The sequence below is a fragment of the Bos javanicus genome, chromosome 6 (assembly GCF_032452875.1).
Source record: "Bos javanicus breed banteng chromosome 6, ARS-OSU_banteng_1.0, whole genome shotgun sequence".
NCBI classification, from domain to species: Eukaryota; Metazoa; Chordata; class Mammalia; order Artiodactyla; family Bovidae; genus Bos; species Bos javanicus.
In genome coordinates, this window is record NC_083873.1 from 114274227 (window position 1) to 114300546 (window position 26320).

General features: G+C 57.4%; 1 protein-coding gene across 3 annotated transcripts in view; it reads right to left on the reverse strand.

The window, feature by feature from the left end:
• Positions 1-10208: 10208 nt before the first annotated feature.
• AFAP1 (actin filament associated protein 1) overlaps positions 10209-26320 on the reverse strand; it is a 149405-nt gene continuing 133293 nt past the window's right edge. For all 3 annotated transcript variants that reach the window (XM_061420935.1, XM_061420933.1, XM_061420934.1), the window contains 5 exons: positions 26196-26310; positions 21328-21492; positions 19447-19637; positions 18049-18213; positions 10209-15271 (listed from right to left, as the gene is read on the reverse strand). In XM_061420935.1, the coding sequence (XP_061276919.1) occupies positions 15245-15271; positions 18049-18213; positions 19447-19637; positions 21328-21492; positions 26196-26310 (663 nt within the window). In that variant the 3' untranslated portion in view covers positions 10209-15244. The remainder of the gene's footprint in view (positions 15272-18048; positions 18214-19446; positions 19638-21327; positions 21493-26195; positions 26311-26320) is intronic.

The following is a 26320-nucleotide window of genomic DNA, read 5'->3' on the forward strand; positions in this document are numbered from 1 at the left end:
GAGGGCCTGGAGGTGCACCCCTGCTGAACGGAAGCCCCTGGTCCTTGAAATGCCACCCACTTGTCTTTGAGGAGACCGAGGAGCCAGGAGTAGATAGAGGAAGCCCTGATGTGGTCAGATCACCACCTCCATGCACACGCACACTCACACAGACACACACTGATATACTTGCACAAAGAGACACACAACACACACAGCTCTCACGCAGACTCACAGACACACCCCCTTCCTTCTCTGGACCACAGTACATGGAGTTCAGTGTCGTCAGCATCCTCAAAGCCTTCTGGCCAGATCTTGTGCCCCCTGGGACCGGGGCTGGACCCTAGGCTGGAGCCCTGAGTGAACAGGACACGCCCCTGGGGCCCAAAGGAGACCCTGGAGCTGTGGGGACTCTGACAATGATTGCAGGACCCAACCGGGAGGGGAGGGCTGGTGGCCCTATGGGAGCCAGGTCTCCAGGGCGAGGAAGGAAAGGACGCGTGGGAAGCAGGCCAGAGCCGGGGCCATGCAGGGCAGGGGAGGCCAAGAGGAGTGTGTGTGCATGTGTGTGAGAGTGTGTGCGCCTGTGTGTTTGCAGGCCAGGGCTGGGGCCATCCAGGGCAGGGGAGGCCAAGAGGAGTGTGTGTGTGTGTGTGTGTGTGTGTGAGTGTCTGCATTTGCAGGATAAAGCCGGGGCCATCCAGGGTAGGGATGCTGGGGGGAGGCTGGAGAGGACTGTGTGTGTGAGTGTGTGTGTGTGAGTGTGTGTGTGAGTATGTGTGTGAGTGTGCGTATGTGTGTGTGCATGTATGTGTGTGAGTGTGTGTGTGCATGTGTGTGAGTGTGCTGTGTGTGTGCGTGCATGTGAGTGTGTGTGAGTGTGCGTGTGTGCGTGTGCACGTGAATGTATTGCCTGTATTTGTGTCTGTGTGTGTATATTTGTGTGTGTGTCTGTGTTTGCACTTCCTTGTTCTTTGTGCATGTGTGGGTCTGTGTGTATACTTGTATCTGTGTATATATTTGTGTGTGTTTGCACTTTGTGTGTCTGTGTGTGTGCGAACGTGTGTCGTGCCTGTATTTGCATCTGTGTGTCCATGCCTGTGTGTGATGTGCGCTGTGAGAGGAGAGACAGGGGGCTCGAGGGCTGGCACCCACGGCGCACAAGCAGGGCTCCGTGTGTACGTGCCAGGCCTGGGGCAGTGAGAACCCTCCTGCTCTGCTGGCGGATCGCGATCCCCAGCTCTCGGCGTGCGGGGTTTGTCGGGGGCCTCCCCTGGGAGAGGCCGGCGGCTGTGATTAAACGTGTGCAGCTCCCGTGTTGATCTGTCTTGAGCCCCTTCCTGAACGGAGGGCCAGGTGGGGGTGCAGGGGAGTCATGCGGGGCCACGGCCCCTGGGACGGCCCCAGGCACAGCCAGGCCGGCCTCCTGCTCAGACCAAGAGGACACAAACGCTCCCCGCGGCGGCTACGAAGTGCAGGCGCTGTGACCACACCTGAGCTCCTGTGGCCATGCAGGTCCGTGTGTCCTCTGTACACAGACAGGGAGACGGCGGCGCTGGCAGAGAAAGTTATTTTTAGCTCAAATAAGAGGCGTGGCTCTAACGGTCCAGCGAAGCCCCAGATTCCTTCCAGGTGGACTCGAGTTGACTTTGACCGAAGACACCAAGTCTGGCGTCCAGAGTCACCAGGTAGCCACGAACCACGGAGGGACAGACGGAAACACGCAGAGTCATCGACAAATCAGAATCAGAGGAGGAAAAATACTCTGAGGATCTGCTGTGCTCGTCCCTCTGGCTCGGTCAGTAAGACCGACGGCCGGTCCCCGTGGAAACCCAAACAGCTTTGCATCGTCAACAGCAGAGTTTCACTTCCAAGGACTTGGAGGCTTCCTTCCCGACCAGCGGTCGAGGGGTGGAAGGGGGTGCAGCCGCAGGGCCAGCGAGCGACTCGGAGGTTGGAGGAGCAGTCCCTACTCAGGTGGGATCTCTGAGAAGGGACGATCACCTCCTTCCTCAGCAGCAAGGCCCCGGGACCCCCACAGAAGATACCCCGGCACGTGGTGACACGTCCCCCAGGAGGCGCGGAGGCTGCTGTCAAGACCAACACCCATTCTGAAGGGGAGTCAGGGTCAGGACCCCTACGAGAAGGACCCCACCGAGCTGAGAGAGGGCACAGCGGCCCCGACCCCTTTTCCCAGCCAGGCGCACGCTGCAGGGTGGGCCCTCCCGCGTCCTCCCGCGTCCGACACAGTGTCACCAATGGCAGACCAGGCCTTGGCCACAGAGCTGAGAGCGGTCGCGATCACAGCTGAATACGGACCGGCCAGCGCTGACCTCACGCCTCCAGGCTGAGCTCGGGGGCAGCTCCCACCTGAGGCCCCACTTCCAGACCTGATCCAGACCCAATCACAGTGTCCCCCACTGTGTCCAGCCATAGCCGGGCCCTCAGCAGCTCCCTTCTTCTTGAAGGGGCAGGGCGGGCCCTGGGGGCAGTGAGTAGCCTCTGTGTGCGGTTGCTGTTGACTCAGCAGGACCAGCTGAAGGAGGAAACCCCCTCCGACCTCCGAGCTCAGCGGCAAAGAGGGCGGCCAGACGTGCCCACCCTGCTAATGTGGTGGGGGCCGGGGTGGAGGCTCTTGGGCAGCTGCCCTTGGCCCCTGCTCATTCCGATTCCATTTGGCGTGAAACCTTCACCCAAGCCTCGGGCTGCGGGAGTGATCACCCTGCACTGCTGTGTCCAACGGGACGTGCTGACCAGGGTGGGCCCGGCCACTCCCGGCCACCCCTCTCCTGGCTGCGCATGGCCCCGTCCACCATGGCCTCGTTTCCACAACCTGGGCCCATGAGGCCCAGGGGACTTTGCAGCTTCTCGAGCTCAGAGTTGCCAGTTGCAGGCAGTGCGTGCACCAGCCCAGGTGTCTTAATGGCCCGTGCCCATGACCCCCTGGCACCGGTGTGAAGTTATGATGAAGTTGCTAAGCTGACAGTACTAGCTCAGCAGATGGCACTTTATTCCAAAATCCGCCCTGGCTCTGCGCGGGGACAAAGGACCACGCTCGTGGTTTGCAGCCCACAGATTATGGCCCCGGTGCTTGGCCCTGTCAGCGGTCCAGCAGGATCCCCCCGCCACCATCAGGACCACGAGCCAAGGTGACCACAGGGATGATGGTGGCTCCCACTCAGTCTCTGCCGTGTATCGGGTCCAAGGCAGGCGCTTCCCACACATAGCCGTGAACCGGGCTGGCAGCAAGCCCGGAGACAGGTGCCAACACCCCCGCCCCAGAGTCAGGGCAGCGAGGCATAAAGCAATGTAGAGCTGGGGTTCAGCCCGACATCACTGGGCGGCCCAGGCCCCCTGCTGACCACGTGCTTCTGCAGGCAGGGGGAGGCCACTGTGTCCTGCATGAAGGGTGCTTCAGAGCGGGGCTGGGCCGCCGTGCAGAGACTGCCCAGAGGGTGAGTCAAGGGGACAGATCGCAGGCAGGCGTGAGGACAGAGGCCTCCTGGGAGCCAGTCGAGGGACTCACGGGAGGTGAAGCACTGGACAGCCAAAGCACGGAATAATGTGCTCTAGAATTTCCTGGCAACTCAAGGACAGAGAACCGGGGCAGCAGCTAAGGCAGTGTGTGGACGGGATGAGTTAATAGACCTGGAGACAGAAAATGCAGGAGGGAGAGCAGGGGATGCCGGGCAGTAAGGCCTTGAGGGGTGAGGGGCCCAGAGCCTGAGTGTGAACAGAGGGTCAGATCAGGTGGGAGTGGGGACCCCTGGCCCTGGGGAACAGAAGGGCTCAGAAGCACTTGGGTTGGAAGCTTCTCTTCCAGCTGCTCCACGTTCTCAGGGAAGTTACAAGTGAGGTCATCCCCAAAAGTGAGAAGAGGGAAGGGATCCAGGGAAACAGGAGAAGGTGTGAAATTTTATCAGGACAGTGAGAAAGTAGATTGACTAAGGAAGTTGTTAAGATCGCCAGCAGGGTGGAAGTCTCATGGGAGGTCGGCGTCACAGTGCTCTGTGGAGACCCTCCAGTGTGGCTCTGTTTCTCCAAGCCGCAGGCCACTGCTCAGGAACAGAGCCACCAAGGCGACCTCAGGCTACAAAATGGCTGCAGCAGCTCCAGCCCGGACATCTTCCTCTCATAAAGTCTAGACGCGCTGGGCAGGTCACATGGACATCCCAGGAGGAACCCCTATATAGCTCACTGCCTTAATCCTCAGCCACGTGCTACTGCACTTTCAAGCAGGAGGTGGGGTCACCACACATCCCTGCATTTGGGACAGAACCACCACAGAGAGCTGATGATGCCAAACTCAATGCTCAGCCTGCAGCCCTAACCTCAGATGGAGGTCAGTTCCAGAGGTGCACACACGGTGATGGTCAGCTAGACGCTCGCGATTTGTCTGGGGCAACATCATGCTGCCTCTAGGATTAATGTGCAAAAGGAGGGTTCCCCCAGCAGCAAAGAATGCAGCGAGGGAAGACAGGACAGGAGCTCCTGAACCGGAAAACGGTTGGTCTGGAGGGAGTGCTCTTCATTCGAGGATAAATAACCGGAAAGAAATACAACCACAGCCTCAAGGGGCCCAAAGAACAATCCTGCATCTGAGACCCCTGGAGGGCTGCCCTGCAGGTTCAGAGAGAAGCGAGGTTGGCGCAGAAGAGCTTACAAAAGGAAGCTGGAGGAAATTTTAGAGACTGCATGCATTGTGTCTCAGTGCGAAATGTCAGAATATGTGGCCTTTTTGAGACCAGACAGAAGAGATACAGGCTGAGGAGGAGGGGACGCCACTGGAGGGAGGTGAGGCAGGAGAGTGAAACGGGAGGAGCAGAATTAGCCTCTGGGGAGGCGGCTACAGGTAGCCGTGTGATGGACGCGTGGTTGCCGCCCGTAGACTCGGGCGGCTGCTGGGAACTTTCAAGCAGTTCCTGAGATTCAAGCAGCTTCTGGTCAAGTTCTCCAGAGCTGCCCGCTTTCGTGCCAAAGACCGAGGCGTTTCAAAGACGGTTCCCAACTTGCTCGTCACCAGCCTGTGCATGGTCATACATGCCTCCGGCGCCCTTTCTGAAACCCTCTGTGTGTGCCGCGTCCAGGGCAGCTGGTCACCTGCGTCCCACCAAGGCATGGAGAGGACCTGCTGTTTTCTCCCCTCCAGACCTGACCAGCATGGTTGAAGGTGCTGGAGTTCTGGAGGAAGAGAAGCCAGCCTCCCTGTCTGCTTAGAAAGAGCTGGAGCATTTGCCTAGACCTGTGAGGGCAGCTGCTTCCTGCCAGGTGGGAGCAACTTCACCAACAGGCATAGAACAAAAGGGTCACCTGCCTCCCAGGCACTGGGTGGTTCAGTCACTAAATGAAATGAACAAAAGGAAGGTTAGTCACTCTGTCGTGTCCAACTCTTTGGACCCCATGGACTCCGGCCCGCCAGGCTCCTCCGTCCATGGAATTCTCCAGGCAAGAATACTGGAGTGGGTTGCCATTTCCTCCTCCAGGGGGTCTTCCCAACCCAGGGATTGAACCCAGGTCTCCTGCACTGCAGGCAGACTCTTAACCAACTGAGCCACCATGAAGCTGTCCAACTCTTTGTGACTGCGTGAACTGCAGCACACCAGGCTTCCTTGTCCTTCACTATCTTCCTGAGTTTGTTCAAACTCATGCCCACTGAGTTGGTGATGCCATCCAACCTTCCCATCCTCTGTCATCCCCTTCTCCTCCTGCCCTCAATCTTTCCTAGCATCAGGGTCTTTTCCAATGAGTTGGCTCTTCGAATCAGGTGGCCAGAGTACTGGAGCTTCAGCTTCAACACCAGTCCTTTCAGTGAATATTCAGGACTGATCTCCTTTAGGATGGACTGGTTGGATCTCCTTACAGTCCAAGGGACTCTCAAGAGTCTTCTCCAACACCACAGTTCAAAAGCATCAGTTCTTCGGTGCTCAGCTTTCTTTATAGTCCAACTCTCACATCCATACATGACCACTGGAAAAACCATAGCCTTGACTAGACGGCCCTTTGTTGACAAAGTGATGTCTCTGCTTTTTAATATGCTGGGAGCCGGCGTATCCCACAGAAGTGGCACAACTTCACCAGCAGCTGCAGTGCTCACCTCTGGCCCTCAGGCGGAAAAACTCAGGAGAACCCGGCGGGGCTGTGGGCGGAGCCCCCGCCCTGCGGCTCCCAGGTCCTGGATGGCGGCCTGCAGTTCCCCTGGGGCCTAAGGCTGCTTTGTTTACTGTTTTAGGAGGAAGAGAACGTTTGATGGATTTGGGGGGCAGGGTCCCTGCCCCGGGAACCGCTGGGTCTGGAAACCAGGAGGAGATGCGTCCTGTGGACCGGGCTGTATCCCCAACACTGTCAGGAGCCAGGGGAAGCATCACAGCAGAAACCCTCTGACCCAGGCAGAGGCCAAAGCTCCGCCAAACATCTCAACCCCAGAACCCCGGTTCTGGCAGGGGGGCCTCCATGGCACTGGGGGTCCCCAGGAACCTGCCTGGGGTGGGAGCCAGTGTCCACCACCCCCAGAGTGTGCGGGCTCCCCGCCCATCCCCAGCACTGCCTCTGCCCACGTGCTGCGTGCACACCCGTGGGGAGGTTGGGGGCGAAGCCCCTTACAGACGCAGGTTGGCATCAGGCGTCACAGCTGCAAGCTCCCCTGGGCTCTGGGGGCTCCGGGTGTGTGACCGTCTAGATCTGAGAGGCGGCAACAATGCTCCCCACTGTCGCGGTGACTCCAGTCAGTCTTGAACCGCCAGGCCCAGCAGTGTTTATGGCTTGATCCGCAGAGGCCAAGGTGAGAACTTAGTGGCATGTCCGTGACCCCAAACCTAGGGACACCGGGATCAGTGAGTCACACCAAACACCTCCTGGGCTCTCCTCCTCCAGAGTCGCCTTCATCTGGCCGGGGTTCGGGGGAGATGGCTCCTGTTCTCAGCGGCCAACACAGAGTTTTTCAAGAAACACCCCCTGTGCCCAGAACCCCCCATCCTCCCCGGGTCGGTGTGGGAGTGTCCCTGGGAACCCCTGAGTCCCCCTGATCCAGAGGGGTGGGGATGGGTCTTCGGTGCCTCCCATGGAGGGTTGGCCATGGCTGGAGTCTGTCGCCACCAGAAGACGGGGCGGTGGGGGGGGGGGGTGCCTTTGTGGCATCTCACGATTTATAGTTACGTGTTTATTAGCGAGGTCGCCGGGGTCACACACACGTCCATCACCGGCTCTGGTGAGCAGCCAGTGCTGACAGTCATGTTTATAGAGTTCTGCGTCTCCAGGGCCCCAGGCGCCGTAGGGGTTTCAGTAAACCGTCCCCGAATGAGGAAATGAATGCATGATCAGTTGAAGTAAAGGACAGTGTTTATCCTGATGGAAAGAGAACCCACGGAGGAAAGGATTTCCGTTCGACGAGAGTCTTACGGAGGCTGTAGGACGTTTCACGGACAGGCATCTCCCATCACACGATACTCAGCGTGCCTTTCCCACAGACTGGGGTGTTCAAACCGTAGGTTTTATCATCGCCCAGTACGGGGGCTGCGAGGCGGATCAGGAGGTAAGACTGTCACAGTACCCGTTCCCCGTAATGCGGCACCACGTCAGGCTGGGCCAGGCCTCGCAGGGAAGCACCCGGGGCCAGTCAGGAGCCAGAGGCAGGGGGAGATGAGGACAAGCGCCTTCATTTGCTGCGGTTTTCACAGGAAGGAAAGGGGCTGGGCTGGCCTGAGTAATCTCGGCAGACTCTGGGACCAGGGCGGCACCCGGCCCGGGGGTGATGACGTCAGGGGATAGTGGTCCCGGAGCGTATGAACCTCATAGAGGAAGTGGCTGGGGTGTGGACTCCGGACGGGTCGCTTCACACGTGAAAGCGGTGTTTGTGGGCGATGTCTTGAAGAACTGAGTGGTCCCGGGAAGGGCCGTGCCTCCAGGGACAGTGAGGCCCCAGCTGTCAAAGCCTCAGAACAAGGCAATCTCCAGTGCCCTGCCCTCCGCCCCTGGGCGTGCAGGCTGTCCCAGGCCACACCGACTTCTTGGTGTCCAGGACCACCCCCCAGGCCTGGAGGTGAGTCTACCTGACCGCCTTCCTCATCCCTATCGTGCCTCCTGCTCTGTTTTCTGGCTAACTGGTCCCTGAAAAGATAGTCATTTTTAACAGCATCATAAAATTGATGAAGTCCCCATCATAAAAGTTCCTGGGTCACAGACAGCAGCTCACATTTTCCCTGCCTCCCCTTAAAGAGTCGGGCTCCTGATTTATGCCGATCAGGGCTTCCTGTCGCCTGCTCCCAGAATTACAGCTGGAGGTATAACTATCCTCAAGTTTGTCTCCGTTGGTTGTAGAAAGAAAAACCAAGAACTCTGGGGTCCCTTTTGCTGGGTTTTAAAAGAGATGAAGAGGCGCTTCCTTCGCGTTTGCAAGCCTGCAGGACGTGGCCCACATGCAAGCCAGAGGAAAAAGCGTCAGTTAAAGTTGGTTCTAACGAAGCTTAACCGGGCCCCTTGCCGAGCAGAACCACCCGCCGTTGGACAGCGAACGGTGGGCAGAGGACTGCCCTGGCGGACGGCTTGGAGGGCAGAGGCCAGCTGAGAGCATGCGGGCCATCACCTTCCTGTGTTTAAGGGGGCCTGGAGAAGCGAGCTTACCTGACTCAGGGCGGTTGCTTCCTTCTAGCAAAGGAAGGGCCCTTGTTATCAGGGGCACGACCAGCCAATACCCAGCCCAGCCCCAGGGAGGGGAGAGTGGAGGTGAAGGAGGCCCCACCGGGTCACCTGATCCTTGACCTCTGAAAGGGGGTTCAGGGACTTCACTGGTGGTCCAGTGGTTTAGATGCCACAGTTCTAACGCAGGGCTGTGGGTTCAATCCCTGGTCGGGGAACTAGGATCCCGTATGCTGCATGGCCTGGCTAAAAAAAAAAAGTCCTGGAAGGTTGGGTCCTGGTGGGTGATGACTTGGGTCTCCGAGTCACACACAGACACAGGCCACCCCTCCTCGGTGACCCAGGCGTCCTGCAGAGCCCAAGCCGACACCTTATTCTTGCCACTCTGGCCAAGCTCTGTTCCCCTGGGTTCCATGTCAGGCAGCAGGTTGGCCAGCCCTCAGGGCTCTTCCGTCTGAGCTCCATCAGCCCTCAGTGGGCTGTGCACCAGCAGTGGCCTTTCCGCTCCTGGCCCTGAGGTCAGAGCGCCACACATGCCTGCCCTCCCCCTGGCAGTGGTCTTTCTAAAACCAGAAACCTGGCCATCCCCCCACTCCACCAAAAGGCTTGGATGCTCTCCACAGAGGCCCCGCCCCAACCCCCTTCTGCAGACAGGAGGCCCGCGGCCTGATCCCACCCACTCTCCGGATCTGCTCTCGCCCTCCACCACGGTCTCCTGTGGTGCCCTTCTCCCCCTGCTGAACTCCTATTTAAACACCGTGACCCAGCTCAAATACCCACCCTGCAGAAGTCAAAGTCGCTCAGTTGTGTCTGACTATACAGTCCATGGAATTCTCCAGGCCAGAATACTGGAGTGGGTAGCCTTTCCCTTCTCCAGGGGATCTTCCCAACCCAGCGATTGAACCCAGGTCTCCCACATTGCGGGCGGAATCTTTACCAGCTGAGCCACAAGGGAAGCCCTGTAAACCCCACCACCAAAGGCAGCGACCTCAAAGGCAGCTGCTCCTTCTCCTGTGGTTCTGGAATACTCCACACTGCGGACATGACTGTCTCCCTTGGCTGGAGCAGGCGCCCTGAGAACAGTCACTTCCCATCGGCCCTGTTTCTGGCGCCGGGCACAGAGCTGCATTCAGAAGGGACACAGATGCTGCCTGATCCGAATATTTGGGTCCTTGGGCTAAAAGCTACTAAAAGCACTATGCTTCTTTCATGAAAGATTTTTGCCAAAGAAACAAAACACGTGCCCCACCTCGACCCCTCCTTATACCCCTTCTCAACCCGGCCAGCAAAATGAAAGCGTTAGTCTTATTCAGTCGTGTCCAACTCTTTGCAACCCCATTAACTGTAGCCCACCAGGCTCCTCTGTCCATGGGGATTCTCCAGGCAAAACTACTGGAGTGGGTTGCCATTTCCTTCTTCAGGGGATCTTCCTGACCCAGGGATCGAACCTGGGTCTCCTGCATCACAGGCACTTTCTTTACCGTCTGAGCCACCAGGGAAGCCCCGGGAAGCAAAATGCCTTGTTGGTAAAACTCCATCCAGCGGACAGTCCTTCCCGTCCGCCCACAAACCAAGTCAGTCAAGACACGGAGGCCGGATTGGGAGAGTCGAGTTTATTAGCATACACAAAGATGGCACGCCCGAGGGCGCCAGTCTGCGGGCTACACCGCGTAAAACTAGAAAATCCATAGCAAAGCAGAAAAGTCAAGTGAAGCCATTACAAAATCGGGCAAATGGACTGAAAGTATTTCCAATGCAAGTCTCTTCTGATAAATTTTTTTTTTTTACTTTATGAATTAAATACATGGTGAAACAGTGAAAATATATTTACAGTTATTTAAAATGGACATTGCCAACATATTTAATTAAAAAAACCTTTCCCATTTTTTGCCTGTTTCAAAGAGAATTTTAAATATGACTTTAGCTTTTAAAAAATACAATAAGGAAATAATTACATTCTTAATATGAAAACATTTTACAACTCACAGCCATGGTCAATCAACGCTGAACACGCATAATTTAAAAGTTGATGTTAAAGTTTAAAGTTAGTGTTTCCTTTCTTTTTAGAAAAAAAAAATCAAAGATTATCTTATTAAAAACACCTCTGGTCCCTAAGAAATATGATCTGATGATTCTATCTGGATAGTTTCTTCCGTGACAACGAATAGAAACACCTGGTGATGCTTGTCTGCTGTCAAGCTGGGTTTATCTGGAAGGACATAACTGGATTATTTCACAAAAGATGGGGTGCATGTGAGGCCAACATTCCCCGCGCATGAAGCGCTCTCGTCTTTACCAAGGACACAGGACAGGCAGCCCTGCTGGGGCTCGGGGCCACCAGGAGGCTGCTTCTTTTTTTGGGATGCTGAGCTGTGTGTAGTATGTGTATGTGTGTGTGTGTTGCAGGGGGGCAGGGCATGAAAATGTTAATTTATTTCTAGTTTATTTCACAGTATCAACCCAGTCCATCATGGGGATAAGAAGACAGTAAGGACAACAAGAACAACAAAATACCCTCTTTAAAACTGTGCCATGGTCTGAAATTATTATTCTTCCATTAAAAAACCTTAATTGGGGGGGTGGGAAGAGGAAGGCAATAGTTTAATACTGAAGTGTTGCTGAGCGGAGGTGGAGACACCTGGGCGTCCTTCTGGCTCCTAGAGGAGGTGTCGCTGGGCGGAGCGGCCGGGCTGGAACACAGACATGTCGGGGAGGCCCTGCCCGAGTGCCTGTCCCTGGGCCAGGCCGCGAAGGCTCCAGTCCCAGGACAGATGCTGGTGAAGGCTGCCCGTGGGCAAACTTTACATTTCCTTCCAAACAGGGTGCTGACACTTACTCTTTGGGCAAGAAAGGCTGGGGCCGCAGACAACAGCATCCTGCCCACAACCCTCAGGCCCAGCCCAGCTTCGGCCCTGCGCCCTCCCCTGGGAAACACAGGCCCAGCAGTCTGTCTCAGTGAACAGGAGCCTGAAACCCCTCGCTGGGGGGCCGGCCTCCAGGGCCAGGACACACGCCTTTCACTTTCTGTGACAGATTTTTCCAAGTTGGCATGTCTCCAGCCCATCAGGGTCATCCTGGGTTTTCACGAGAACACCCCAAACTAGCTTAGGGACCAGGGAGATGGACAAGCGGACGGTCCAGCTGGACAAGCCAAGGTGTGCGAACCGAGGGGCCACGACTGGCTCCCCACGGTCCCGGGAGAAGAGCCTGGGGAGATGCGTGTGCGACCGAGGGGCCACGACTGGTTCCCCACAGTCCCGGAGAAGAGCCTGGGGAGATGCGTGTGCGAACCGAGGGGCCACGACTGGTTCCCCACGGTCCCGGGAGAAGAGCCTGGGGAGATGCGTGTGCGACCGAGGGGCCACGACTGGTTCCCCACGGTCCCTGGGAGAGGAGCCTGGGGAGATGCGTGTGCGGGTGCCCCGGCCCGCCAGGCTCCACAGACGGCTGTTGGGAGGCAGGGGCGCTGCTGGCCCCTCAGACCCACAGACTGGCCCTGCTCAACCCTTGGTGGCCTGGGAGGAGCGGTCCTCTCCACCTCCTGAGCCCACGTCGAGGGTGACGTGGCATGCCCTCTATGTCTGTGCAAAAGGCTGGTGAATGAATGAAAACACTATAAAAATGTAGTATAGGCTGCCCACCCCAGTATCCTTGGGCTTCCCTGGTGGCTCAGCTGGTAAAGAATCTGCCTGCAATGCAGGAGACCTGGGTTCCATCCCTGGGTTGAGAAGATCCCCTGGAGAAGGGAGAGGCTACCTGACTCCAGTATTCTGGCCTGGAGAATCCCATGGACTATACAGTCCATGGGGTCGCAAAGAGTCGGACACAACTGAGCGACTTTCACTTCACTTCATAAAAACGTGAAAATGAGGGGATTTTCAAGGTTGATGAACCCTTGCCAAAACAGAGCCAGGAACAGAAGCCTGAGAGGCTGACGGTCACCATGTCCTAAGGGAAGGACCTCGAGACCCCGGGGAGGGGACCGTCTCACGCCAGGGCTCTGGTCCGGCCACCACGTTCATCTCGTTTTGGTCAGGATCCTATTTGGCGAGCACTCTGTGACCACGACCGTCTGTTGGAGGGATGGGGACATGGCCCAAGGATCCGCTTCTCCCAGGGGATGGGGGCCTGCACCCCGGAGCAAGGGTCCAGGCCGGCTGCCTCTCCCCTGAGGCTGGCTTGGTCACCACTTCCTCCTGGTCTCCCCCGGGGTGAGGGGGCAGCCCCCTGGGCCATGTTTCGGGTGGGCTACGGAGATGGCTGTCGCTGCCAGGATTCTGACAGGATGTCCACAGTGTGTCTAATATGTACAGATATAAATTAAAACCTATACTTACTGAACATATACAAATAAATAACTTATTTTGAAGCAAATGCCTTAACTTTCTGATCAAATCTAAGATGTCGAGGGAAACACACGACATCACACAGCCCGACGCCGGCGGCCTTGACCCCCACGGGGCCCGTTTTACGTGGCTTCGGGGAACAAGACAGGGCTGAATCCTCCGTTCTCCTTAAAAGGCTTATGGTTGTGAAAGTGAATTTAAAAACGCGGGTTTTTAGGCAGGAAATACGTAACCGGGAGTCTGAAGACCAGGGCCCACATCCTGCCTCCGATGCCAACCGCTGTCCTCAGGTGCGACCCACAGAGGTGGTCGTGGCGACCGCTGCCAGCCGGCCCAGCGCTGGTCGACTCTGCCCACCTGCACCAGGATAAGATCACCTTTTCCCTTCTCAGTAACAGTTGAAGCCTGACTACCGTCTTGGACAAAGTTGGCTACCAATCAGAGGAGCCGGAGAGCCACGACGGAGAATGTTCATTTGACCGCAAGGCAGTGAGAATCCACAGCGGCTCACAGTTTATGGAAACTCCGCTTCATATGATGCCATGTGCTCCAGCCTCCTGCGTGGACGGGAGAGCAGGGGGAGCGGCACTGGGGAGATGGGCTCCTCACTTCCCAGCTGGCTTTCCGGGGGTCGGGGTCACGGGTGCGGGTGAGACGCGCCCTCACCTGCTGTACCAACTACGGAGGATGAACCTGAGCGTCGGGCGCCAGGCCACAGCTCGCAGACCAGACAGCCGGCTTTGCGGAAATCCAGGCTTTTCAGGTGGGCTCCGGGGAAACAGGCTTCCCTGGTGGCTCAGATGGTAAAGAGTCTGCCTGCAAGGCGAGAGACCTGGGTTCGATCCCTGGGTCGGGAAGATCCCCTGGAGAAGGAAATGGCAACCCACTCCAGTACTCTTGCCTGTAAAATCCCATGGACAGAGGAGCCTGGTAGGTTACAGTCCATGGGATTGCAAAGAGTCAAACATGACTGAGTGACTTCACATGGTCCAGGTAAACAGCTTCCGGTTCTGCTGCAAAATTCCTAGGCACCAAGACCATTGCCCTGCTCCGGTCGGTAAAGCCAGCCAGGGCCCGTGCCAGCCTCGGGGGCCACTCTGACCCTGCTGACGACAGCAACCTTGACCGTGTGGCCTGCAGAAAACGTGAGCACCAGGACGTGGTCACAGGACGCTGACTACTCGCTTCCCGCTCCTGTATCTGACAACACACACCCGCGGGGCAGCGGACACCAGGCCCACTCCGGTGGCGTGGGGCAGAGAGCCCATGCACGCGTGTGACTGGTCCTTCAGTCGGCGTGCAGGGGGCTCCGGGGTGACTGATGGCTGTCCTGGGCAGTGGCCATGCTTCCCACAAGGAGTATTCCTGAGAGGTCCCTCTGCAGACGGGAGGGCTGGCCTGGTCCTCAGACCCAGATGACCTCCCCCTGTGGACGGGCCTGTCCCCGTCACGTCTCAGGCTCTAGAAACATCCCACAGGAGGCAGACAGGGATGCTGCAAGAGGCCCTGCCTGGCAGCCAGGCCCCTGGGGAACGAGTGTGACCGTCACCCCGTGGCCGCCCAGGGCTCTGAGACCACCCGCTGGCTCTGAGGGGGTCGGAGGGGGCGTGGATGCTGGAAAAGGCAGGAAAGGACACACAGAACGTGAAGCGCCGAAAGCCTCTGCCGCCCTTCCAAAGCGGGACAGACCACGGACAAAACATGACCCAGAAGCTCCGGCAAGCCCTGGGCGCTAGGTGCAACCCAGGACAGAGAGGGCGTTTCCTTAAGGCCTAAAGAAGAGTGTCCTGGTGACAAAATCATCCGTTCACAAAATGTTCATAAAAACAGAGGGAAACTGCTTCATAGCATAGCTCTGTGGTGACTTTACCAGGTGTGGGGGAGGCGCTGGTGAGACTCGGGGGGCGGTGGGGGGTGGGGGGGTGTCCCCGGGGCGCCTAGCCGAGCAGTGGGCAGCCGCAGGCCCACGCTGCGCCCAGCATGCAGAGCATGTCCACGTCGAGATCCCTGCAGGTCTTCGGTCTGGAGGGGCGGGGACGGGTGGAAGCCGTCGTCTACCTGGGCGGGAAGCTGTGGCTTCTTCATCTGCCGGAGGGGGAGGCTCCCCACCTTCCGCCCCTTGCCATCTTTTCACAAATGAAGTTGGAAGCCAAAGCGTTACAAGTAAATCTCTTTAAAGGGAACCATTATACAGTAGAGAGGATACGTGCAGTGGGCCTGGGTCCTGGCACCGGAGCGCAGTCGCAGGGCGGTCACTCGACGCTGCGAGAGCCGGGTGTCCTCCGGCTCTATGTCCCATTCTTCAGCTCCCACTCCTGCCAAGCGAGGGGAGAGGGGGCATGTACAGGTCCACAGGGCACGCCTGGGGCCGGGGCAGGCCAGGCCACCTCCCGCATGCGCCGGTGCCCAGACGGGGAGGATGCGGCAGCCCAGAGCTGGAGGTCGGGGCCCGTCAGCCCTCCTCACACCAGGAAACCCTGTGACTGGCGACCTGCCACTCCCCGGCTTTTGCGGGCACACCCTCTCACACTCAGAGCAGCCCTCTTCGGGAGTTGGGCATTACCCTAGGAACACTGCCTGGGATGATGGTTCTCGATGAGAACCCAGGATGAGTTAGAGGAGTCCCAGAAAGAAAGGCTACGGTGGGAGCAGAGATGTGCGATGCACTCACAGGTGAATGGACGCTCCCAGCAGCCGGGCCGGGCCACCACCCCTTTCCTCCAGCCACGGCTCCCCAGTCACTATGCTTGGGAGTCCCGGGAAAACCCCGCTCAACCCCACTCCGTCAGGGAGGCCCTGGGCTGGTCTGAGTGGCCAGCTGTGCGTCTGCTGCAGCCAAAACCACACAGTTCACATTTATCGTGAGGGGGACGCGCAGAGCACACGCCCTGCACAGTGAGGGCAGGCCCGCGAGACGTAGCCTTCCAGAGCCTGCAGCTACAGAACTGTAATACACTTGTTTCTTTGACGGTAAAGAAAAAAAGGGAATATTCTTATCGTATTTCCCTTCTGCAAATAATTAGGGGGACTTTGTGGGACAGCTCAATTCTAAATATCTCTCAGGCAAAACATCAGATCAGATCAGATCAGTTGCTCAGTCGTGTCCAACTCTTTGCGACCCCATGAATCCCAGAACGCCAGGCCTCCCTGTCCAACACCAACTCCCCGAGTTCACTCAGACTCACATCCATTGAGTCAGTGATGCCATCCAGCCATCTCATCCTCTGTCGTCCCCTTATCCTCCTACCCCCAATCCCTCCCAGCATCAGAGTCTTTTCCAATGAGTCAACTCTTCGCATGAGGTGGCCAAAGTACTGGAGTTTCAGCTTCAGCATCATTCCTTCCAAAGAAATCCCAGGGCTGATCTCCTTCAGAATGGACTGGTTGGATCTCCTTGCAGTCCAAGGGACTCTCAAGAGTCTTCTCCAACACCACAGTTCAAAAGCGTCAATTCTTCGACGCTCAGCCTTCTTCACAGTCCAACTCTCACATCCATACATGAGCACAGGAAAAACCATAGCCTTGACTAGACGGACCTTTGTTGGCAAAGTAATGTCTCTGCTTTTGAATATGCTATCTAGGTTGGTCATAATTTTCCTTCCAAGGAGTAAGCGTCTTTTAATTTCATGGCTGCAGTCACCATCTGCAGTGATTTTGGAGCCCAGAAAAATAAAGTCTGACACTGTTTCCACTGTTTCCTCATCTCAAAACATATTCCTCTGCAAACTAAGAATACTTAACGGATGCTAAGGCAAGATGGAAGGCAGGAGGAGAAGGGGACGACAGAGGAGGAGATGGCTGGATGGCATCACCGACTCGATGGACGTGAGTTTGAGTGAACTCCGGGAGTTGGTGATGGACAGGGAGGCCTGGTGCTGCAGTTCATGGGGTCACAGAGTTGGACACGACTGAGCGACTGAACTGAACTGAAGCAAAGTAACCAATGGCACACAATCGTTCTTTTCCCCAAATTTACCAACACACACAGGCTCGGTCAAACCCCTGTGCTATGAAGGCAGACAGTGCAGATGCTGTTTATAACCGCCACCGTCACGGACCCGCCCGTGAACGCAGCAGCGAGCGGCCAGTGCTCAACACTCCGGCTCTTATCAAATGCCAGATCCACTTTCCAGAAAACAGTATCTCCCAGCCGATCTGCCCTGGGCTCCAAAACCGCCAGAGAACAGAGGTGACGGCAGCCCGGAGAGGGTCACAGGGAGAGAGGGGAGGGCGCCGGCCTCCACGTTCGTCAGGGCAGATGAAACCCGTCCGGATGAAGCAGGGTGACTAGGGAGAGAGGGGAGGGCGCCGGCCTCCACGTTCGTCAGGACACATGAAACCCGTCCGGATGAAGCAGGTCGACTAGGGACAGAGGGGAGGCGGCGGCCTCCACGTTCGTCGGGGCAGATGAAACCCGTCCGGATAAAGCAGGGTGACTGGACCACAGCACACACTGCCAGCTACACCACCCAGGACTGCGCACTTTGATAATCTACAGCTTTTTTGTTGTTGCTTAATTTTCTGAGATTTTAAGTTTGGCATCAAAACTTTTAAGTGGGCAGTGCCAGCGAACAGCTGAAAGGCACAACAGGATGGCCCCTCGGGCAGAGGTTTATGGGGTGAGGGTGGGGAGGTTGGAGAGGGGTTGGAGAAGAGCACACCTTGACTTTTTTTTTTGTTTTAAGGATCCCATTGGTCACCTGGCCAATCTCTGCTTCATCAAAGAAGACACAAGTCAGAAGAAGCCAGGAGGCAGAACCAGAGCTGCAGGCTTTCCTGACAACAGATGGCATAGGCCTAGAGACCAGGTCTTGGCCGTTCCTGACTCTGAAAGGACGGCTTCCTGAAGGAGGGTCTGACTTTAGAAAAGAACTGGGAAGATACTCGTGGAACAGTATCTAATATACAGAAGCTGTAGAACCAGATCAGGAGGCCATGCTTAGCTCCTCAGCCCCCCACCATCCCCAACAAACTCAGCGCTGAAGTGCCCCCACCCCTCCTGCCTGCATCGGCGCTGGGGTCGCCGCCCCCCCCAGGATACCTGCTCCCCTTCAGCACTGCTGCTCCCCCAGCGGGTAGGGTGGGCGCTCACCTTGGCCTTCCGCAGCACGTGGCCCCGGCAGGGCGAGTTGCCGGGGGCCGGCCGGCTCTTCTTCAGGACGGCTGCACTGTTCACGGGCAGCGGGCCCTCTGCGTCGCTGGTCTCACAGCTGGACATGGGCGAGTTCTCCAGAGTCCGATGCCTGAAAACCGGAGACTGTTAACAGAAAGAGGAGGCACTGGGTGAGATGCGGGTTCCAGGTCCGCAGTATTTTCCATGAGGGAAATGTTTGATGAAGAAAACAGGCTTGGGAAATAGGCAAAAATGACAAGCGAAGAACTGATGCTCTTGTGTGGTGGTGCTGGAGAGGACTCTGGAGAGCCTCTTGGGATCGCAAGGAGCTCAGTGCAGTCAATCCTAAAGGAAACCAACCCTGGACATGTACTGGAAGGACTGATGCTGAAGCCACGGGGTGCCACAGTCCAATCCGGAGGATGCCTGACCGCTTACAGCACGGTCTCCACAGGTCAGAGCAAGTCCTGAGATGGAGCGGAGCGAACCTGTGGTTGCCCAGTCCCCAGTGAGATCGCAAGCTGCTCCTGTAATTTGCTGTCCTTCCCCAAACGAGGTCTCGAAGACTGACCGCCCTGTGCTCGCTGCGTAACGTGTGATGTAGAACACTGATTAGATCGCACAGAACGTCGTTTTAGGAGGACAGTGCTTCAGTGACCATTCCCAGGGGTCGCTGAGAACCCCCCCTAGGGGCTGCAGCCAGCTTTCCCCACGTTTTCCTTCACTTGGAAATGCCTTCAAAGGCCACTCTGGCTGAGGGGTGGGGTGGGGAGGAGGGAGCCGCTCTGTCCACCCCCCAGGAAGCCGAGCTGGGCTCTGAGGGGGGCAGCCCGTGCCCTCCCCCAGGACAGGTGTGCCTCATGGCAAGCCGCTGTTCCCAGGCTGTGGTCGGGGTGGGGACAAGGCAGAGAGCCGCACGCAGGCAGATGGCAGCTCTGGGGTCCCAGGAGGGGCCCTCCAGATAGAGGAGCAGACCCGAGGTAGGGCACAGGGAAGGAGAGCTGACAAGAGGGGGCTGAGTGGGAGACCCTCGAGAGGAAGGGAGAAGCCCAGAACGTGGGGTCACCCCAGAAACCGAGATCAGCGATTGGCACCCAGAGACACGACATCAGACAGAAAAAACCTGACCAACCCAATATTGTACTCAGATTTTGCCAAAGGGAAGAAAACAACTTGGGGTTTCCACCACCTTTAAAAAAGTTCAGTGAGACAGAGAAGAAAAAATTCAGGGTCCGTGACCTTGAAATATGGCCAAGGAATGCGTTTCGGGCGGGCACGTGAGCTGTGTCTTGGCGAGGCTGATGCTGGGGGACAGGGATGAGTTGCGACCTGGGAGAGCGTGCCTGGCCCCTTTCCTGGGGAGCCGGTGGACTGTACCTGTGGGCTGGACGTCCCTGAGCGGGGCTCGATGGCCAGCCCCAGGGTGATGCCGCCAGCCAGGGCCTTCTTGAGGCTCTCCTTGACCTCCGTCAGCTCCAGCTCCAGGTTGACGCGCTCCGTCTCCTTCTGCTTACACTCCTCCTCCAGCTTCTTCAGCTTCTCTTCCAGGACCACCTGGGTCTTCCTGCCTGGAATCCCAGAGGAACACTACTGCTCCAGCTGAAGGCAAATACTTCCAAGCATCCGAGGATGGATGTTCGGGGACCCTCTGCAAGGCGCTCGGCCCAACCCTGGAGTTCTTGCTCCCCACCCAACTACAGTCTTTCCCACCAAACTCCAATCCAGCAGTTCCTGAAAGGAACAGGGTCCCTTCCCAAATGCCCCCTTCATGCAGCTGGGAGAATATGGACTGGGAAGTAGAAGACCTTGATGCTCACAAACGGCAGGAATTTGGGGCCTGGACCTCAACACCCTCATTTTAAACTGAGGAATTTGGACTAGGTGACTCCCAAAGGTGTCACTGACTTGAAACGTCTGAATATTTTTCTGTTCTCATTTTTCTCTACTTGAGTCATCTTAATTTCCCCTGTGCTCAAAATATAATACAGCTCACGTCTCCATGGAATACGGCACATTCACTATATTTATCTTATTTGAAATGTGTCATGGTGACACGGGAGGGCAGATAATGTGCCCATTGCACAGATGAGGAACCTGACCCCAAGGATTAACTGACTGATGGGCGTGGCCCAAGCCTGGTGCCTGGCAGCACACGAGGGCTCTCTTCTCCCAGGCCCGAAGCTGGTCTAATCTGTCTGCATCTTCACTAACCTGCAAACTGGAAACACGGAGCGAAGGACTCTCCTCCCGTCCTGCTGACCTGGGGGCTCCCGTTCAGGTCTCTGCCTGAGCCTCTGATCCCTTTCCCTGTCCCAGGGTTGGGGGCGGTGCGTCTCACAGGAGATACCACCTCCTGCCCCTCCTACAGGCTGTTGTCTCAGACCGGCACACACCGGCCTCCCATCCTTTAAGCTCTGAAAGTGCTTTCCTTCTTAAAAAATCACCTAGGCACAAAGTCAGGGACGGTTGGAGCTGCCGACTAACTGCTGCACATCCGCCAGCTCCTCCAGCACAGACGCCGATGGAAAGCAGGAGCTTCCCTTCCAAACCACCCTGGTCTCTGCGTCCCTCCTCCTCACCCCCACCCCCTACCCAAGGTCAAAGGATCACAGTTGACAGCGTCATCCTCGCCCCAGGATCAGACTCAGCCCTGAGCGGAGCGGACAGACGTTTTTGCAGCGCCCACCCCTGAGCCAGGCACTGCTCGCCCAGCTCCCCCGGGGAGGAGGCCTGACCTACAGGAGGCCTGACGACAGGTCTGACCTAGAGACAGACGGGCTGCAGTCCACACTGGGGTGTCCTCCTCCCCCCCGAACCCCTGGGGTTGCTCCCATCCCCCTGGGCTCTTCCCAGATACCATCCCCAAGTGCGCCACCACCCCGCTCTCGCTGGTCCCTCTGCAGGGAACAGGGGGCTCCTTCCAGCCCCACAGGGGGCCTACCACCTGGGCTTCTGTGGATGACGTGTCCTCCCACTGAGACAGCCGTCACAGCCAGGGACCAGAGATCCGGAGCCCTGGGGCTCATGCCCCCGACAACCCGGCCGTCAGCACCCGAGGCTGGGACAGCTCCCGGCACCCACCTGGGCCCCAGCCAGGGGGCCCCGACCTGCCTGGTCCTTACTCCACACCGTGGCCCCTGCCACGGGCTTCCAGCAAGGCTTTGGAACTGCAAGAAGCACCACGTGGAAGGATGAGAGCCCGGTGAGGAGCAGACCCTGCGCGGAGGTGCTGGCCCCGCAGAAGGGGGCCCTGCGTACCGGTGTTCACTTCGATGGCCGCCCTCAGCCCCTTCCTCTCCTTGCGCAGCTGGGCCAGCCTGTCTCGCAGGCCCTCCCGCCTCCTCAGCAGCTCCTCTTCTTTGGCCTGCAGCCGCTTGGCATCTGCTTCCACCCGGTTCTTGCCATATTTGTACTGGTCGGCATCTTTCAAACAAGAAAGCGTCGGTAGGAAATTAGGTTTAACCAAGCAGATGACGGGCCAATTCATAAAGCCCATTTAGTCCGCCAGCTCCATAAAATAAACTCAAAGCGAGTCATTTTGCTAATCTAACGAGGAAAAAGAACAGGACGGGTTTGAACCAAACAGAAAAGTGACTGGTTCCAATGATCCGATATTCTTTGAAACGAATTTCAAAGATGAAAACAGGATGTTCAGTTCAAAATCGCTCAGTCATGTCCGACTCTTTGCGACACCAGGAACAGTATGAAAAGGCAAAAAAAAAGAAAAGGATATTAGGAAATTTCTTTAACTCCTCCCATCGAGACAGGATGCCACGTATACTCTTCAGTAAGGTCAAGAGTGAACCACACGTTCTGCCATCTGAGAAGAGGGGTCTATCGGCGCCAGAAATAATCTCCTGGTGCACGCAGGCCTCTCACCGTCACGTCTGACCCTTACAACGGCGCTGTTGACTCTTCTACTGACTCTGACGGCAACTATGCCCCCTCCAGGAGTGGCAGGGCTGGCCCCTGGCGTGGACAGAGATCACAGCAGGAATCTGCTGGCACGCGCACACGTGAGAGAGCGCAGGGGCGTGCAGAGATCACAACAGGAATCTGCTGGCACGCGTGCACATGAGAGAGCGCAGGGGCGTGGACAGAGATCACAGCAGGAATCTGCTAACACGCACGCACATGAGAGAGCACAGGGGCGTGCAGAGATCACAACAGGAATCTGCTGGCACGCGCACACGTGAGAGAGCGCAGGGGCGTGGACAGAGATCACAGCAGGAATCTGCTGGCACGTGGACACGTGAGAGAGCGCAGGGGCGTGCAGAGATCACAACAGGAATCTGCTGGCACGTGCGCACGTGAGAGAGCGCAGGGGCGTGCAGAGATCACAACAGGAATCTGCTGGCACATGTGCACGTGAGAGAGCGCAGGGGCGTGCAGAGATCACAACAGGAATCTGCTGGCACGTGCACACGTGAGAGAGCACAGGGGCGTGCAGAGCCGCATCTGGAGCCCAACGGCCTGGGAGGGGCCCAGCCTGCTGCCCGCGCTGTGTGGCCTCCACAAGGCACTGCCTCGCTCTGGGCCCCTTTCCTCGCCTGTGCGACGGGGGAGCAGGAGCGGGCAGTTCACAGGGTGGTGGTTGTTGTTTGTAGTCGTTCAGTCGCGTCTGACTCTGCGACCCCGTGGACTGTAGCCCACCAGGCTCCTTGCATCCATGGGAAACTCCAGGCAAGAATACTGGAGTGGGGTGCCATTTCCTCCTCCCGGGATCTTCCCGACCCAGGGCTGGAATCCGAGTGTCCGGTAAGGTGGATTCTTCACTGCTGAGCCACCAGGACGCCCTCACTGGGTTGCTTTGAGGGTAAATTAGCACTCATCAGAACTCTGAGCAAGCACAGAATGAGCACTAGGTAAATAAATGCTCATTAAACACAGAGCGGAAAACTGAGCAGAGAGGAAACTAGCCTTAAGGAGAGTTGAGAGGCTTGGCCAACATCACACCACTAGCTGGCATCGTGTTAAACCCTGAGCCTGTGCTCGTCTCCTCTAATTATGCTACCCTACCAGAATAGTCAGGGCCACAGTTCTGTGGGAAGACTCTGGAGAGTCCCTTGGAGAGCAAGGAAATCAAACCAGTCCATCCTAAAGGAGATCAGTCCTGAATATTCATTGCAAGGACTGATGTTGAAGCTGAAACTCCAATACTTTGGCCACCTGATGCGAAGAGCTGACTCACTGGAAAAGACCCTGATGCTGGGAGGGATTGAAGGCGGGAGGAGAAGGGGACGACAGAGGATGAGATGGCTGGATTCCATCACTGACTCGAAGGACATGAGTTTGAGCAGGCCCCGGGAGACAGTGAAGGACAGGAAAGCCTGGCGTGCTGCAGTCCATGGGGTCGCAGAGTAGAACATGACTGAGCGATGAAACAATTCTGTAGCTCCCAGGGTCTCCCGATGCCCCTGAAGCTAACCGCTCACACCTGACGACTCAGGCCTCCTGCACCCCTGCCCTTGGCAGTTCACATCCCATGAGATACCACAGTGGTTTATTTGCAGGTCTGACACTGTTACTAAACTGGAAATGACTTCTGGGGAGAAGCCGTGGGGGAGGCAAGGGGTGTCATGGTCAGTGATGAAGGCAGTGCACCAGGGAAGAGGTGATGACCGCGGGCCAGCAGTTAATCTCCCAGAGCCTCAGCTTCACCCCCACAGCACAAGTGCTAAAGCCTACCTTGTGCGTTAAAAAAAAACCAACACAGCCGATGCCTATTAAACTCCTCCCTCTGACGGGACCACGTGATGCCCGGGGGGTGGTGGACGCTCCCCAGCAGCTCTCATCCCAGTCAGCGATAACGGAGCCCCCAGAGCCCTGTCCACCCTCCCAGGCAACGGTGAGCCCTTTCCAGCCACTTCTAGCTCCGCTCCTAAACCCAGCATTCACCAGCTCTTGCAAGGCAAACCATGGTGTCTGCACAAAACTGCATTACGGAAGCAGGTACACAGCCATCAATCTTGGCTCAATCTTCCCCTCACTAAAAACCCAGCAACGGCCCCCCCTCCCGCCCCCCGCCCAAAGAATGGTAGTAAAAGGATCACAGCGCGAGAATGACCAAGCCAACAACCCGAAACGGAAGGGAATCCCCGGTGGTCCAGGGCTTAAGGCTTCGCCTTCCAATGTAGGGGTGGCCCTTCAATCCCTGTTTGGGGAGCAAAGATCCCACTCGTCTCAGGATCAGAAAACCGCAACATAAAACAGAAGCAATGTTGTAAGACACTCAATATAGACTTTTTAAATGGCCCACATCAAAAAGAAAAATCTTAAAAAGGCTTGAAAGAAAAGCACTGCTCTCGGGGGCGTGGATACCGCATATTCTACAAATAGAGCGCAGTCCAAACTTGGCCGGCTCATTTTCGATCTAAGCTGCTTCCTGACAAAGCTGTGTACAGTCACCTACCGCCTCCCGCATCATTTGGGCCCCGTGAAATAAATGCCACCCGGGATGCAATGCAACAGGCTGACGTGGCAAAACCAGACTGCGATTTCTCCTTTTTCATCACTGGGTGTCACCAAAGGCAGCAAGGACTCCCTGCCGAAGACCTCGTGAGATACGGAGAGCGACTGGGAAACAGAACGGGAGCGAGTGCTGAGAGACGGAGGAGGCGGATTTCCTGAGCCCAGGCCCTGCAGCACGAGGCACTGCAGACACGCTGCTCTGTCCCCCACCTGCTCCCCCAGGTGGGCCTAAGAGACTGTAGGGACACCTGACTGCGTGAGGGAAATAAGATCTGCCCGGAAAGCGAGGTCAGAAAGGGCACTTTAAACAAGTGAGGACGAGGAGGCCCAGTGGGGGAGTGAGACCACGTCTGAGGAGAAAGGCAGAGCTGGGGAGCTGACGTGCGGGAGGCCCGAGCTTCCCCAGGGCAGGCGCCGCGAGCCCCCCACAACGACAGCGGACCCGTGCACACCCGAGGCCAAGCACGAAGCCCCGTCTCACCTGCCGAGTGCTGAGTCTGAAATCAAGCCCCCGGCACTCAGCGTGGTCGGCAGCCAGGTGCCGAGTCACGTGGAGTTGCGGCTACTAGCTGGGGGGAGCTGTGCCGAGCCCAGCTCAGAATGTGTCAGCCCGGCTTCCCAGGTGGTCCTGTCAGACTGAGCTCTTAACTCCCACGTTCCTCCTGGGGAAACTTCCGCGACAGGCCCACACTCAGCGAGGCGCTCCAGGGCCCGCTGAGAGCCCGTGCTGAGGCCTGTCTGGAGCAGCGTCTGCCTGTGGGACCCTCGGGGACAGAGCCCCGGGCACCCACTGCCTGGTCTTCCGTCCGCAGCCCCTGCCCGACTGGCTGGATGAAGAGCGATCCAACACAGCCAGGGCTGAAGCAAATACAAATGCGTACGCCGACCGAGCTCCCGGAGGCACGCGTCTGTGGATCACGAAGGGTGCTGGGCGCAGCGGGCTCCTCTGCTCAGTCCAGCCCCTGCCGGATCTGCAGCCTGGAAACCCGGTCCGTGCACGGGTTCGGGGAGACCTTGGGGAGCCTCATCAACTCCCTGAACCTGCGTCTACACTCGAACAGTGGGGTGGACGATGCCACCGCCCCGATTTGGGGTGGGGCCAAGGGGACGACACAGCAAGCAGAGAGAGCACAGCGGGGTGGGGGGAGCAGGACGGCTTACAGACCCTGAACGGCTCCTGCGGTCTGAGGGACACGCGCTAGCCTCTGATTTCAGCCAGAGGCCCCGGCTGACCGTTTCTATGCCTCCCACACACAGAGACTGAGCTCAGACAGCTTATGAGACTCAACCCAAGTGGCTCACCCAGTAGACTGGGGACACAGACGGAGGAGTCTGACCCACTGACCAGGACCCCTCACAGCAGCCCCGCCTCCCGAACCCAGAATTACCTCAGGAGCAGGTCTACAGCTGAACCAGCTCTGTCTGCTTGCGTATGCAGCAACCTAAGAGCCAGGTTAAAAGTCACGGCCATTCCGCAACCCAGCAGACAGGAAGGATCCGGGTGTGAACGGATCTCTCTCTCCAATTGCCTACCCCGCCCCCTGCAAGACCTGGCACTCTCCACCTCCCCAGGTGGGAAGGGAGACAGCCACGCAGCCCCAGCTCTGCACGCTGCACCCAAAGCCAGAACATGGGAGATGGAAGGGCCGACTTACTCGAAGGCGTCCGCTTCACGCCAGCCGCCGAGTCAGCCTTTTTCTGCTGCCCGCTCGGAGCCTTGCCTTTACCCATGACGCCGTTGGAGGCCACGGGGGGCTTCTTACCCTTCGACTGTGGAAAT